The sequence below is a fragment of the Sus scrofa genome, chromosome 2 (assembly GCF_000003025.6).
Source record: "Sus scrofa isolate TJ Tabasco breed Duroc chromosome 2, Sscrofa11.1, whole genome shotgun sequence".
NCBI classification, from domain to species: Eukaryota; Metazoa; Chordata; class Mammalia; order Artiodactyla; family Suidae; genus Sus; species Sus scrofa.
The window spans coordinates 83,791,382-83,806,790 of record NC_010444.4 but is presented as its reverse complement, the minus strand read 5'-3'; the positions used below and the strand labels follow the sequence as shown (position 1 = coordinate 83,806,790).

Here is a 15,409-nt window from a genome sequence, read left to right as displayed (position 1 = left end):
GGAGAGAATGAGGAAGGGTTGTTTGATGGGTGTAGAGTTTTGGTTTTGTGATGTGGAAGAGTTCTGGAGATTAGTTTTACAACAATATGAATATACGTAATGCCACTAAACTTTTCACTTAGAATTGGTTAAGTTGGTGAATTTTATGTTTCTTATATTTGACTACAATTAAAAAATTTATAATTAGTAAGATTAGTGTGGACTAGAATCAGTTGCCTTTGTTCTAAAGGTGAACCATGATGAAAATAATACTGATTATATACTTACTGTATGTTTTGGAAACATAATTTGAATTGGTAATTTAAAATTCACAGCAGCCCAAATGGGGTAAGTAATAGTATCTCCATGAGTAACAACGATAAAGAAAGATGATGTAACTTGACCAAAGTTATTTTGAACAAGTTTATAAGTAGTGGAGCCATTTCCAGACAATTTAACTCAAGAAGCTATGCTTAACCATCATATTTGCAGCTTTTTGAGAGGATGATTGAGTACATTTCTGCTGTAGTTAGCTTGTTTTTTGTTTTGTTTTTTTTTTTCTTTTTGCCTTTTCTTGGGCCGCTCCCGTGGCATATGGAGGTTCCCAGGCTAGGGGTCTAATCGGAACTGTAGCCGCCAGCCTACGCCAGAGCCACAGCAATGCGGGATCCGAGCCGCATCTGTGACCTGCACCACAGCTCACGGCAACGCCGGATCATTAACCCACTGAGCAAGGCCAGGGATCAAACTTGCAACCTCATGGTTCTTGGTCAGATTCGTTAACCACTGAGCCACGACGGGAACTCCTGTAGTTAGCTTTTAAATGTGTTTTTTTCTCACCAAGTTTGACTTTTTTGCTCCCTTGTACCATTATAAACTTTTGAAACTCTTTTATTTCTATTGTAAGTTAAATTCTGTCATATAGGAAGATGATTATGAAAAGAATGTGAATTGGATAATTGCGTTTTTATTTTTGAAATAACACCTCGGTACTCTAAACTTAAACTTATTACCTCAGTAAGAATTCTTTGACTGTCTTAGGAGATCTGGTAAACATTCAGAATATTAGAGGACTACCAAATGAAACTTTTTTTAATGAACTAGGCCCCTCAAATTTATCTAAAAACAGTACCTCGTTTTGTATATTATCATTGGTTGTAAGTTGTGGGTTTTATTGCTCTTGAGCATTCCTAGTAGTAGCATTTTATTGAGGTGTTTTATCTGACTCTGACTTTGCATGAGTTTAGGGAACTCAGGAGAGCATATCTTCGGTCTCCTTTTGCCTCCAGGAATGACAGATTCCCATTTAGAAAAAATAGAAACGGAAAGATAGGCCCCAGACTGAGGGGCACGGTTTAAATTTTCTCCCACGAGATCCCAACATTCCAGGTCCGCAATACCCTCGCCTGGAAAACAAAGTTTATATTTGATCACGGCTTCTAACAATTCCTCTATTTTAGGCTCTGCTACCTGAACCTCTGACTGTCTTAACATACATTTAAGCAATTGAATATAGTGTTTAGTTTCCTGTGATTGATTCTGCCCCATTGTTATCCTGGTTTAAAGTTTCTGCTTGCCTACTCGAGGTGAGGTCGACTCCATCCTCGAGTGCAAGGCTACTGTTTCTGCCGTCTGTAGTTTCACCTTTTCCTGCTTGTGGCAGACCTTCTCTTCCAGCCCCACGTTGGGTGCCATTCTGCTGTGTCCAGCGCTGAAGGGAAACAGGGAATCCTGGAAGAGGGACAGTGCGGCCTAACAGAACACACAAGACTCTTAAATTTAGAAAGTAGGGGACCAGGAGGCACTCTGTTCCGCAGAAAAAAGGCCACTAGGCTTTCACCCCTATCTTTTTGTTAAGGAAGGTGGTGAGATTATTATTGATGGCAGTAATGAAGGTGACAAGATAAGTGAGCAGGGACAGGCATAGGCAATGATTCTCTTCTTTATAATATCAAAAGGGGGTATCCTTAGGACCTAGTGCAACTGTTTATAGAATGACATGGTTAATGCAAGTCCTTCATCTTTGAAGGAGACTCTGTGCTTTAGGACTCTGAGTCCAGTTATTTGCCTTCTGCAGAGTTCTGCTGTTTCATGGTCTCCAACATCCTTTCCTTTGAAAGAAAACTCGTGTTTCTTTAAAAGATGTGAAGAGTTGCTTGCCCTGCATAATTAGATCATGTAACTGTCTTGAAATACTTGGATAGTATATATTTGTGGTATGTAGACTTCAGAGTTGTGACACTGAATGCAAGTTATAGAACTAAAGCCTTTCTTTATAGGTTGCAGATTTGGATGATGAATTTGCTAACTTGGTTTTAGGAGAATTTAGTGAAAATTTTGATTTACTACCAGCTGAAAAGGTAAATTTTATTTTTCATTTACTTTGACTATATTTTACTTATTGGATGTGCTTTGATTCTATCATGGGTGGTTTTTTTTTTTCCTTCAACTTTGCATTCCATTATAAGATGCAGACTTAAGTTTAGGAGGACGCAAAGAAAGTTACTGCAAATACAAGTATTTAAATAATGGCAGTGATTTACTCTTTTCAGATAGGCATTACAAAAATAGAAACTGGAACTTTTTTCTTATAATGAGTCAGGATAAGGTAGTTGTTCATTTTCTGCAGCCTTTTCATTGTGATCATTTGCCTAGTTTTAGGTAAATCAGAGATAGATTTTTTTTTAATTTACTCATTTTTTTCAGGCTACTACAATGATCATTTTTTCTGAATCTGTTTTAATAAGAAGAAACTCATTCCAGGTCTTCCCTTTTTTAGTTTTATTTTGAAATACATTAAACCAGAGAATAGGCAAGTAAAATACTGATAATATTTGAGTTATGACAGATTTCTTCAAGGCACTTCTGGTTTTTTTCTGCCAGACATCTCCCAGATGAAAAGTGTTTTTAAGGGGTAATGTACATAACGGGGTTCAAGATGAGCCCAGCAAATTCACGTGGCTCTTCTTCATGAAAAGAATTAAAGGAAAATACAAGGTCTGTAGATTAATTTCAAGCCATTTGAAGTTAGAGGTGCAAAAAGTGATTTTTTTCTTTTAAGTGAAATTCCAGAATTTTGAATTTTTTTTCTTGTTTAGTATTTGAATGCATAAATGTGATGTTTCTTATGCCCCATAGTCACACAATGTGATTTCTATTTTTTTATTTTTTTTGTCTTTTTGCCTTTTCTAGGGCCGCTCCCGCGGCATATGGAGGTTCCCAGGCTAGGAGTCTAATCAGAGCTGTGGTCACCGGCCTACGCCAGAGCCACAGCAACACGGGATCTGAGCAGCATCTGAGACCTACACCACAGCTCACGGCAATGCCAGATCCTTAACCCACCGAGCCAGGGATGGAACCTGCAAGCTCATGGTTCCTAGTCGAATTCGTTAACCACTGCACCACGATGGGAACTGCCTCTATTTTAAAAGAGCTTACAATCTAAAATGAAATTGACCCACCACCTCTCTTATTAATAGCTTACAAGCACACCTAAGCTTTTTTTGGTTTTTGAGGTCTTTTTAACATTTTTTTTACTTTGATATCTCACTTTCCTTTGGCTTTTATTTAATGTGCATTTAATTCATTTGAAGAAACTGTAAGTCATGTGTCTAATTTCCAACAAGTTCCTCTATTAGACTATCAGAATTAATCACAATATTCAAGAATTATGTTTGTGCACCTCCTTTATTTTAAGCATTTCTAATTTGTGGTGATTTAGCAATATTTTTATAGGACTTATTGTCATGCTCATATGAATATTACATTCTAGTGGGTGAGTTGACAGTAAACCAATAAATATGCATCTAATATACCAGCTAGTGGTTAATGTTACTTGCAATGACAAATGAAGAATAAGGCCGTAAAGAATGATGGAAGTGTGCTGAGGAGTGCTGTTGATTAGGGAAGGCATCTAATTCCTTTTTTTTTTTTTTTTTTTTTGTCTTAGGGCTGCACCCGTGGCATGTGGAATCCTTGGCTAGGGGTCCAATTGGAGCAATAGCCGCCGGCCTACGCCAGAGCCACAGCAATATGGAATCTGAGCCATGTCTGTGACCTATACCACAGCTCACAGCAATGCCAGATCCTTAACCCACTGAGCGAGGCCAGGGATCAAACCCGCATGCATCCTCCTTGGATGCTAGTTGGGTTCGTTAACCGCTGAGCCATGACTCGAACTCCCTAATTCTGAGGTATTTTGGCTGAGACCAGTAAACAACACGTTAAACACTTATTTATACCTCTGCCTTGTAGCTACAAACTGCAATACACAGAGTAACGCTTGCTCAGACAGCAGTGCCTGTGCTTTGTGGAAGTGCCCTGAAAAACAAAGGGGTCCAGCCCTTGTTAGATGCTATCACCATGTATTTGCCTTCACCTGAAGAGCGCAACTATGAATTTTTGTAAGTATGCAAGTGCATAGATTAAATTCTTGAAAAGCCTTGAAAAAGACAGGTAGGCAGTAGATCTTGTTTCACAAAGAGTAGTTGAATTACTGCTTTTTAATTACATTGTTAAAGGATATTATTGTAAATAATATAATATGGAGCCGTAGTAATTTTTGCCTGAAAGGGACATTTGTCATCTCTTGTAACCTGCTGTGTTCACAGAGGGACCTAAGAATATGTGGCTCTTTTGCTGTGTAAAAGTGTAAGTGTTGATCCTGCCATTTTAGTTGAAAAATAAAAAAGTAGTATACTGGGGATGTTTGCTAAATAATTTATAGATATGTTTATTCTAAATTTCAAGATTTTTCATAGGCTTAAAATATTTTGTGACTATAAGGAAAGGTCCTTTGTTTTACTGTTGTTTTACAATTGTCCCCTAATAGCTTTGTCCTTGGTAATAAATCCTCTAAAAATCTGAGTGAGTTGCATGCAACATGGCACATAAGAGGTAGACATTCATCCTCTTAGCTAGGACCTTAGTCACTTTTCATACCTCTCAATTGGAGAGGCAATATGGTGAAGCATTAGGAGCATGGACGGTGTACTCCCTGGATTATGGACCATGTGCTACCTGGGTTGACATCTCAGGTCTTCCAAGTTGCTTAACTTCTCATCTGTAAGAGGCAGAGAATAGGACTTCTCATAGGATTGTTAATAAGAATGAAATGAGCTAAAATTTATAAAAGCACATAGAACACTGCCTAGTATATGATCAACTCTGTATAAGGATTTGTCAAAGTTAAAACTTGGAGAGAACAGTAGTAAGATTAGAGAAACTCTGTAATAGAAGTGTCTAACCTACTTTGAGTCATGGACTCCTTTGCAACTAATGAAAATGTAGAGCTTTTTTCAGAAAAAATGTACCTATGTACAAAATAGGGCAATTTCAGAGAGATTTAAACTTTCTGAAACCTGTCATTGAATACCAATTTAAGGGTATCATTCTCTAAGTGTTGGCTGTGTAAGTAAATAAATTCAAGTCTGTAGTGTAGATGTATGCAGCTGTGCAACTGAAGAGAAAGTCAGAGACAGTGAAAGCAGTAATTGGAAAGTACCTATTTGTTCACCCCATGTAGGGTTTTAAGAAGTGATGGCGAATTCCTGTCATGGCTCAGTGGTTAATGAACCTGACCAGTATCCATGAGGATGCAGGTTCGATCCCTGGCCTTGATCAGTGGGTTAAGGATCCAGCATTGCCATCAGCTGTGGTATAGGTCGCAGATGTGGCTTGGATCCCGAGTTGCTGTGGCTGTGGTGTAGGCCAGCAGCTACAACTGATTTGACCCCTAGCCTGGAACCTCCACATGCCTCAGGTGTGGCCCTAAAAAGACAAAAGCCAAAAAAAAAAAATAAATAAATAAAGTGATGTGATGTTCGTAGGTATGTTTTTTGAGGAGGGAAGTCTCAGCAAGAATTATTTGCTGGAGTTCCCGTCGTGGCGCAGTGGTTAACGAATCCGACTAGGAACCATGAGGTTGTGGGTTCGATCCCTGCCCTTGCTCAGTGGGTTAACGATCCGGTGTTGCTGTGAGCTGTGGTGTAGGTTGCAGACGCGGCTCAGATCCCACGTTGCTGTGGCTCCAGCGTAGGCTGGCAGCTACAGCTCCGATTGGACCCCTAGCCTGGGAACCTCCATATGCCGCAGGAGCGGCCCAAAGAAATAGCAAAAAGACAAAAAAAAAAAAAGAATTATTTGCTAATAGGGGTAATATTTGGAGGAGATTCCATTGTTTTTAGTTTTGAGGAATTAATGGTATGATCGCTATTAAATAATTTAGTCCAGTGGAGGAAGAGAGATACATAATACATTATTTAGTAGGCCTGGGTAGCAAAAGTAGATTTGAAGAATCTTTGGAGGAAAGCAGGGTTAGGTTTGTGTGGTGATTCTGACCTGATCTATATAGATACTTAGGAAGTGTATTTTAACGGCTTTTCTGGAATTTCTCCTTAATTTTATTTATAGGCAGTGGTATAAGGGTGACTTATGTGCATTGGCATTTAAAGTTCTTCATGACAAACAGCGAGGACCACTGGTTTTTATGCGCATTTACTCAGGCATGATAAAACCCCAGTTGGCCATCCATAATATTAATGGAAACTGCACGTAAGTAGAAACCTAGGTTATTTTCTAAAGCTTCACTCATTTCTGTAAATAAACTTTTACTAATACAAATCATGGTTTTACAGGGAGAGAATAAGTCGTCTGCTTTTGCCATTTGCTGATCAACATGTAGAAATTCCTTCACTGACTGCTGGTAACATTGCTTTGACTGTTGGGCTTAAACATGTAAGTGACCAAATGGTTCCTCTAGGAAGTAACAGCTTAAATGTTTAATTAAAAGTAGGTTTTGTCTTTGTTTTTTGTCTTTTTAGGGCTGCACCTGTGGCATATGGATGTTTCCAGGCTAGGGGTTGAATCAGAGCTATAGCTGCTGGCCTGCATCAGAGCCACAACAACACAGAATCCGAGCCACATCTGCAGCCTACACCACAGCTCACAACGATGCCGGATCCTTAACCCACTGAGCGAGGCCAGGGATGGAACCTACATCCTCATGGATACTAATCAGGTTCGTTATCACTGAGCCATGATAGGAACTCCAAAAGTAGGTATTTTGTAATAGCAAAATCCGACAGACAATACAAAAATGATCAGTATTGGAATAATGAATATTGTAGCATCTTTATCAGTATGATTGAATCTCAAGAAAAGTAAATTGCACGGGGTTATAAATAGTATGGATTGTATTCATATAAAATTTAAATCCGAGTAAAATAATACAATATTTATGGTTATATACATGTTTTAAGTTTATATAAAATAATGAGTATCCTGTTGGGGTTTTTTTTTCCATCTGGATTATTGCAGAAAATTTAACTTTATCAGGTAAAAAGTGAAGATATTTCCCGAGGAAGGCTTCGTAAGGGGTAGGATTTTTTGTCTCTTGTTTTGCTGAATGAATTTTGGATATAGTTTGTATGTATGTGTTGTATTGTTAGATTTTATTACATCAGTATTTTGAATAGAAATCTTTTTTTTTTTTTTGGCCTTGCCTGCAGCTGGATAGAATTTCTTCTACAAGTTTAATTAGCTTTACCTATGTAAATTTATAGTCAGCTTTATGAATTTGTCTCTCTTTCAAGCTCTGATGAAAAGATGGTGCCACGTTAAAATTTTTCTTTGGTGGAAGCTGAGTGCTTGCCAACAGCTTACTTTGACCCATGGCATCTTGTTTGCTTGCAGACTGCCACTGGAGACACCATCGTCTCATCCAAGTCCAGCGCGTTAGCTGCAGCTCGTCGAGCCGAGAGGAAGGGAGAAAAGAAGCATAGAGAAAACAATGAAGCAGAGAGGCTTTTATTGGCTGGGGTAGAGATTCCAGAGCCTGTGTTCTTCTGTACCATAGAACCTCCTTCAGTGGCTAAGCAGCCAGGTACAAATGGTCTTGGTGTATCAATTAATAGGTGGTCTGATAATTTAGATAAAATAGTTACGTAGTTAACTGCTAAAGATTTTTTTGCCTCATTGAGTTCAATTTTATCAGTATTTATTGGTATTTTTTGTGATGGCCTACTTTTTTATTTGAGATGTCTTCACTTTTACAAAATTTCATTTTTTCTTGTATCTTGGCCGTTTTTCTTTTATCCTATTTATACTCTTGCTCCTATGGTGCTAACTATGGGATTCTAAGTAATTGACCTTAGGATTGCCCTCCTATTATATTAGATTAGATAGTAACCAATTCATAACTTATTCAGCTTCCCATCATCATTTAAAAAAATTTTTTTTCAAATTAATAGACTTTATTTTGAGGGGAAGCTTTAGGTTTACAGAAAAATTGAGCATAAAAGAGTTCCCATATACCCAGTCAAAACCCTCCCCTCCCTAGTTTCCCTGATTTTTTTTCTAATTTTATTGAAGTATAGTTGATGTACAATGTTGTGTTAATTTCTGCTATATAACAAAGTGATTCATTTATGCATATACACATATCCATTCTTTTTCAGATTCTTTTCTTGAAACAGATTAGCACAGGGAACTATTTCCAGTATTCTGTGATATAGAGCAGGTCCTCGGCCAATCATTCCGTAAACCACAGTGTGCATAATGCCAACCCAAAACCCCCAATCCATTCTCCCCTCCATATGTCCTGCTTTGGTAACCATAAATTTGTTTTCGAAGCGTGAGTCTGTTTTTGTTTTGTTTGTTCATTGATATAATTGTTTTAGAATTCACATATATGTGATATCATATGGTGTTTGTCTTTGTCTGACTTACTTCACTGAGTATAATAATCTTCAGGTCCATTCATGTTGCTACAAATAGCATTATTTCATTTTTTTATGGCTGAGTAATATGCCATTGTATCTATGTACCACATCTTCTTTATCTATTCCTCTGTTGATGGACATTTAGGTTGCTTCCATGTCTTGGCTATGGTAAATAGTGCTGCAGTGAATATTGGGATGCATGTATCTTTTCAAATTACTGTTTTCTCTGGGTAGATGCTCAGAAGTGGGATTGCTGGATAATATAGTTGTCTTATTTTTAGTTCTTTTAAGGAACCTCCATACTGTTCACCATAGTGGTTGTACCAATTTACATCCCCACCAACAGTGTAAGGAGACCTTCCTTTTCTCCACACCCTCTCCAGCATTTATTGTTTGCAGACTTTCTGATGATAGCCATTCTGACCAGTGTGAGGTGGTAGATGTTCATTTTTTGATGTTCATAGTTTTGATGTTCATTTCTCTCATCATTAGTGATGTTGAGAATCTTTTCATGTGCCTGTTGGCCATATATCTTCTTTGGAGAGATAGCTATTTAGATCTTCTGCCTATTTTTTGGTTGGGTTGTTTGTTTTTTTGATATTGAGCTATAGGAACTGTTTGTATATTTGGGGAATTAATTTTCTGTCAGTTGCTTCATTTCCAGATATTTTCTCCCATTCTTTTGATTTTCTTTTTCTCTTTTTCTCTCTTTGCTTTTTTCTTTTATCTCTTTCTTTTTCTTTTTAATGATTTCCTTTGCTGTGCAAAAGCTTTTGAGTTTAATATAGGTCCCATTTGTTTATTTTTGTTTTTATTTTTATTACTGTAGGAGATGGATTCAAAAAGATATTGCATAAAAGATATGACATAAAAGACTTGATTTATGTCAAAGAATGTTTTATATTTTCTTCTAAGAGGTTTATAGATCTGATCTTACATTAGGGATCCAATCCATTTTTTTTTTGTCTTTTTAGGGCCGCACCCACGGCATATGGAGGTTCCTAGTCTAGGGTCGAATCAGAACTACAGCTGCTGGCCTACATCACAACCACATCAACATCAGATCCGAGCCGCGTCTGCAACCCACACCATAGCTCATGGCAACACCGGATCCTCAACCCACTGAGTGAGGCCAGGGATCAAACCCACAACCTCATGTTTCCTAGTCTGATTCATTTCCACTGTGCCACGATGGGAACTCTGGGATCTAATCCATTTTGAGTTTATTTTTGTGTATGGTGTTAGAAAGTATTCTAGTTTCATTTTTCTACATGTAACTGTCCTGTTTTCCCAACATCACTTATTGAAGAGACTTTCCTCCCCTATATGTTCTTGCCTTCTTTGTCATAGATTAGTTGACCATATGTATGTGGATTTATTTCTGGGCTTTCTATCCTGCTCCATTGATCTATATTTTTTTTCGTGGCAGCACCATACTGTTTGGATAACTATAGCTTTGTAATATAGTCTACAAAGTCAGGGAGCCTGATTTCTCCAGCTCCATTTTTCTTTCTTAGGATTACTTTGGCTATTCAGTCTTTTGTGTTCCCATACAAATTTTAAAAAATGTTTTGTTCTAGTTCTGTGAAAAATGCCATTTGTAATCTGATAGAGATTATGTTGACTCTGTAGATTGTCTTGGGTAGTATAGTCATTTTGATAATATTGATTCTTCCAGTCCAAGAGCATGGTATATCTTTTTTTTTTTTTTTTTTTTTGTCTTTTGTTGTTGTTGTTGTTGCTATCTCTTGGGCCACTTCCGCGGCATATGGAGGTTCCCAGGCTAGGGGTTGAATCAGAGCTGTAGCCACCAGCCTACGCCAGAGCCACAGCAACGCGGGATCCGAGCCGCGTCTGCAACCTACACCACAGCTCACGGCAACGCCGGATCATTAACCCACTGAGCAAGGGCAGGGACCGAACCCGCGACCTCATGGTTCCTAGTCGGATTCGTTAACCACTGCGCCACGACGGGAACTCCAGCATGGTATATCTTCCCATCTGTTTGTGTCTCTTCAATGTCTTTCATGAACATCTCAATAGTTTTCAGAGTACAGGTCCTCTGCCTCCTTAAGTAGGTTTATACCTTGGTGTTTTATTGTTTTTGATGTGATGGTAAATGGGACTATTTCCTTAATTTCTCTTTCAGATCTTTTGTTGTTAGTGTATAGAAATGCAAGAGATTTCTGTGTACTAAGTTTGAATCCTGCAACTGATTCACTGATGATCTCTAGTGACTTTTTGCTAGAAAATCTTTGGGATTTTCTAGGTATGGTATTATGTCATCTGCAAGCAGCGACAGTTTAATTTCTTTTGCAGTTTGGATTTTTCTTTTTCTTCTCTGATTGCCATGGCTAGGACTTCCAAAACTATGTTGAATAAAAGTGGCAAGAGTGGACATCCTTGTCTTGTTCCTGATCTTAGTGGAAATTCTTTCAGCTCTTCACTGTTGAGAATGATGTTGTTATCTGTGGGTTTGTCGTATATGGTCTTTATTATGTTGAGGTAGGTTTCCTTTATGCCCACTTCTTGGATGGTTTTTATCATAAATTGGTGTGGGATTTTGTCAAAAGCTTTTTCTGCATCTCTTGAGATGATCATATGGTGTTTATTCCTTAGTTTGTTAATGTGGTGTATCACACCAATTGATTTGTGAATATTGAAGAATCCTTGCATCCCTGGGATAAATCCCACTTGATCATGTTGAATGATCCTTTTAATGTACTGTTGGATTTGGTTTGCTAGTATTTTTTTGAAGATTTTTACATCTATGTTCATCAGTGATGTTGGCCTGTAATTTTTTTTGTGGTGTTGCTGAGTTGGGACCAGGGTGATGGTGGCCTCATAGATTGGAAGTGTTCCTTTCACTTCAGTTTTTTAAAAGAATTTCAGAAGGAAGTGTTAACTTTTCTCTAAATGTTTGATAGAATTTGCCTGTGAAGGCCACATCCAGACTCCTCACTGTGGCCGTTAAGGCCCCACCACACATCTCCCTCCTTACCTGATGCTACTTTCCTTTTGCCCACCAATATCCAGCTGTACTGCCCTTCTTGTTTCTTGAGTAGAAACCGTTCCTTGCACAGCCATTTCCTCTGTCTGAAACTCTTCTACTTCAGGATTTTACCTAAAAGGTCGTTCTTTTTGGTTTGCGTCTTTATCCAAATTATCCTGGAGAGGTCCTCCCACGTTACCCAGTCTAAGTCATCTTCCATCGCTCTCGTCACCTTGTTCCATTCTCTCCAAACATTTCTGGTTGTTTGAGATTTTCTTTTTCAAAGTTCATTTGCTCGTTCATCTATTTTTCCCACTAAAATATTTTTCCCACAAATATGAAGATATTGTTTATCTTCCAGATTTGGATCATGCATTGAAATGCCTTCAGCGCGAAGATCCCAGTTTGAAAGTGAAGCTAGATCCTGACTCTGGACAAGTATGCACATATTACTTAATCCTCAAAGTTTTTGAATAATAACACTGGTATGTGTGTGAGACAGAGAGAGTGGTTAAGTGCATATATCCTAACCTTTGACTGGCCTCTGCCTCTAAAAAAAAAGCTTTCTTTTTTCAGTTCTCTTGTAATTTAAATTTCTGATTATTATGTTGACTGAAGTTAAATTCTCCTTAGTTCCTCAGTATAATTATACCTCACTTATTTAAATAATCTCCAACATTTCTGCATTATAGAATACAGCCTTTTGTGGGATTTTGAAATAAGGTTCAACCCCAAGATAAAGCCTTGAGACCCTTGTGCTAAAACTTATAGAAGCAGCTTTACTAAAGGGAGGATGCTATCATCTTCATGATGATAACACAGATAAAATGGGTGAGAACTGAAACTGAGAGATTACAGCCTAACAATGTGGGAGGAAACAGAGTCATAAAGATACAGGACTTTACTGAATATTATAGTACAGTAAAAGAACAGATGTTCATTCTGTATCTTGTTTTTAGGAGGGCAGGATATAGTTTATGTAAGATTATAGAAAAAGTTACTTTAAAAGATGGTAAATTTGTCTTTAAAAAGGATAAACTGATTAATTTGAAAAATATGAAATACTTTATTTTCCCAAAGTCCAGCTAAATGAGGCAGCAATTTAGTTTAATTGGTCCTTGCTTTTTCCCTAAATAATCCACTTCTTTAACTTTATATTAAATCTTTAGCAATCGTGCACCAATTTTTTGTTGTTGTTCCTTATAATTACATTTTTATTACAGTGAAAGGGTATGAATCAGAACTAGCCAAAAAAAGATGCATATGTGGCAAAGTCTGGGAGAGTTCTAAATGCAGAGTTTTCTTCAACCTCAGAGATGTGTTACCCTCCTGGCATAGAGTATCGCCTTTCAGGGAAGCTGACCCAAGTTTTTGGCGTCCAGGGTTTTTACTGGAGTAGAGTCACATACTGCCTATGTGGTTGACCTTTAATCTCTAGTGCCTCCTGTAGGATTAGGCTACTACCTTTACTCTCTAGGTTGTAAATGGATATGACTATTCCAAAGCCTACATCATAAATCCCATTGTTAGACTATCTGGTGGACGAAGGCCTCAGACAAGAAGACACTTCTATCAGACAGCATCTCGGCCTAGAGATAACTTGCTGGTAGCTGAAGGCAGGGGCCAGATCTCTCTTGGGGTAAAGTTAATTTTTTACTGCACAGATGGCATATGAATAAGATGGGGCAATCAGGGATTCCTTGCACTGTACTCTTTCATACACGAAGACCTTCAGGAATAACCACTGTTGCTTTAAAAAAAAAAAAATGTTTTGATGCAAATTTGGCTGTTCTAACAAGGACCCAAATAACATTGGTTCAAAGAAGATAAAAGTCAATTTCTCTATAACATCAAGGTCCAAGCTACTCTGGAAATTCTGAGTGCCCCCAGAACTATAAGGTACCCAGAATGGTTGAGAAATAGCCGCATAGGAGTGCTTGACCAAGGGGTTAGTCCTCCCATTTATAAGATGTTGCCCTCATTCATGTTTCAAGAAGGCTACATCTTCATTAAGAGAAGGGCTGTAGCTACCCTTTCCTTAAAGACATAACACAGAAGTTGGCAACAACATTTATACTTATATTCTGTTGGCCAGAACTTAGCTCTGTGGTTGGGAAGTGTAGTTCTAGTTAGATGTTACCCAACTGATAATTCAGCTATCAAGGAATAAGAGAATCATCTCGTAATTCACTGTTAATTGCTTTATTATTTCAATCAAAAAATTAAAAAACATTGTTTTACTGCTTTTAAAAAATTATAGAATGGAGTTTCCATTGTGGCTCAGCAGGTTAAGAACCCGACTAGCATGCATGAGGATGCAGGTTTGATCCCTGGCTTCGTTTAGTGGGTTAAGGATCTGCCATCGCCTAGGTTGCATAGGCGGCTTGGATCTGATGTTGCTGTGGCTGTGGTGTAGGGCCAGCAGCTGCAACTCCGATTCAGTCCCTAGCCTGGGAACTTCCATGTGCTGCAGGCATAGCCCTAAAAAGAAAAAAAAAGAGTAAAAGAAAATTACAGAAGAAAGTTTGTAAGTAGTGAAAGATAAAATATATTGATACGCCTTTTTTTTTTTTTTAAAGCTTTTTAGGACTGCACCTGCAGCACATGGACATTCCCAGGCTAGGGGTCGAATTGGAGCTACATCTGCCAGCCTATGCCACAGTCCTAGCAATGTAGGATCTGAGCCACGTCTGTGACCTACACTGCAGCTCACAGCAATGCCGGATCCTTAACCCACTGAGCGAGGCCAGGGATCAAACCTGCTTCCTCATGGAAACTAGTCAGGTTTGTAACCTGCTGAGCCACAATGGGAACTCCTGTATCAGACCTTTAATAGTATTTTGTGATAAACATTAAGTTTTTTCTTTGATCTTTGTTCTCTTCCTCTTTCAACCAGACTATCCTTTGTGGTATGGGAGAGTTACATATTGAAATTATTCATGACCGAATCAAGAGGGAATATGGACTGGAAACCTATCTAGGACCCCTGCAGGTAGCATACCGCGAGACCATCCTAAATTCAGTTCGTGCCACAGGTAAATACAACATTTAGACTTCACTGGTTTTGTTTCTGTCTTTCTCTCCAGTATCTGTTTTCTAAATCTCTTCGTTTACTTTTGTGTAAAGCAAGTTTAGTGTCTTCCATCAGTGGAGACAGGTTTTATGTTGTGTGTTTTTGCTTTTTAGGATTTGTTTTGTTTTAATCATAGCCCTATTTCATTACCACTCATTACATCCTATTGGCTGAGCCACTCATCAAGCAAGTGTGCAGTGGGATGAGCCATGTTAGTAGATGCCTTATCCCAGCCCTCACTACCAGAATGAGGTTTTTTTTTTTTTTTTTTTTTTTGTCTTTTTGCATTTTCTAGGGCTGCTTCCGTGACATATGGAGGTTCCCAGGCTAGGGGTCTAATCAGAGCTATAGCTGCCGGCCTGCGCCAGAGCCACAACAACATGGGATCCAAGCCGTGTCTGCAACCTAAACCAGAGCTCCCGGCAATGCCAGATCCTTAACCCACTGAGCAAGGCCAGGGATCGAACCCACAACCTCATGGTTCCTAGTCAGATTCCTTAACCACTGAGCCACGACAGGAACTCCCATGAGTATTAGAATTTGAAGTCAGTGTGTTATTTTTACTCTACAAAGTGTGGAATATGGGCGTAGGGAAGATGAAAATGGATGAAGGTGATCAAAAGGTATAAAGTCCACTTACAAGAT

At 38.5% G+C, this 15,409-nt stretch overlaps 1 protein-coding gene across 3 annotated transcripts in view; it reads left to right on the top strand.

Moving 5' to 3' along the window:
- The window catches only part of GFM2 (G elongation factor mitochondrial 2), a 73,379-nt gene that overhangs the window by 37,106 nt on the left and 20,864 nt on the right, over positions 1–15,409 (top strand). For all 3 annotated transcript variants that reach the window (XR_001307056.2, XM_013994896.2, XM_021084448.1), the window contains 7 exons: positions 2,259–2,339; positions 4,234–4,382; positions 6,391–6,531; positions 6,615–6,714; positions 7,672–7,861; positions 12,053–12,129; positions 14,588–14,726. Coding sequence is in view for 2 of the 3 variants with exons in the window: in XM_013994896.2 (XP_013850350.1) it covers positions 2,259–2,339; positions 4,234–4,382; positions 6,391–6,531; positions 6,615–6,714; positions 7,672–7,861; positions 12,053–12,129; positions 14,588–14,726 (877 nt within the window). In the remaining variant the exon portion in view is untranslated. The remainder of the gene's footprint in view (positions 1–2,258; positions 2,340–4,233; positions 4,383–6,390; positions 6,532–6,614; positions 6,715–7,671; positions 7,862–12,052; positions 12,130–14,587; positions 14,727–15,409) is intronic.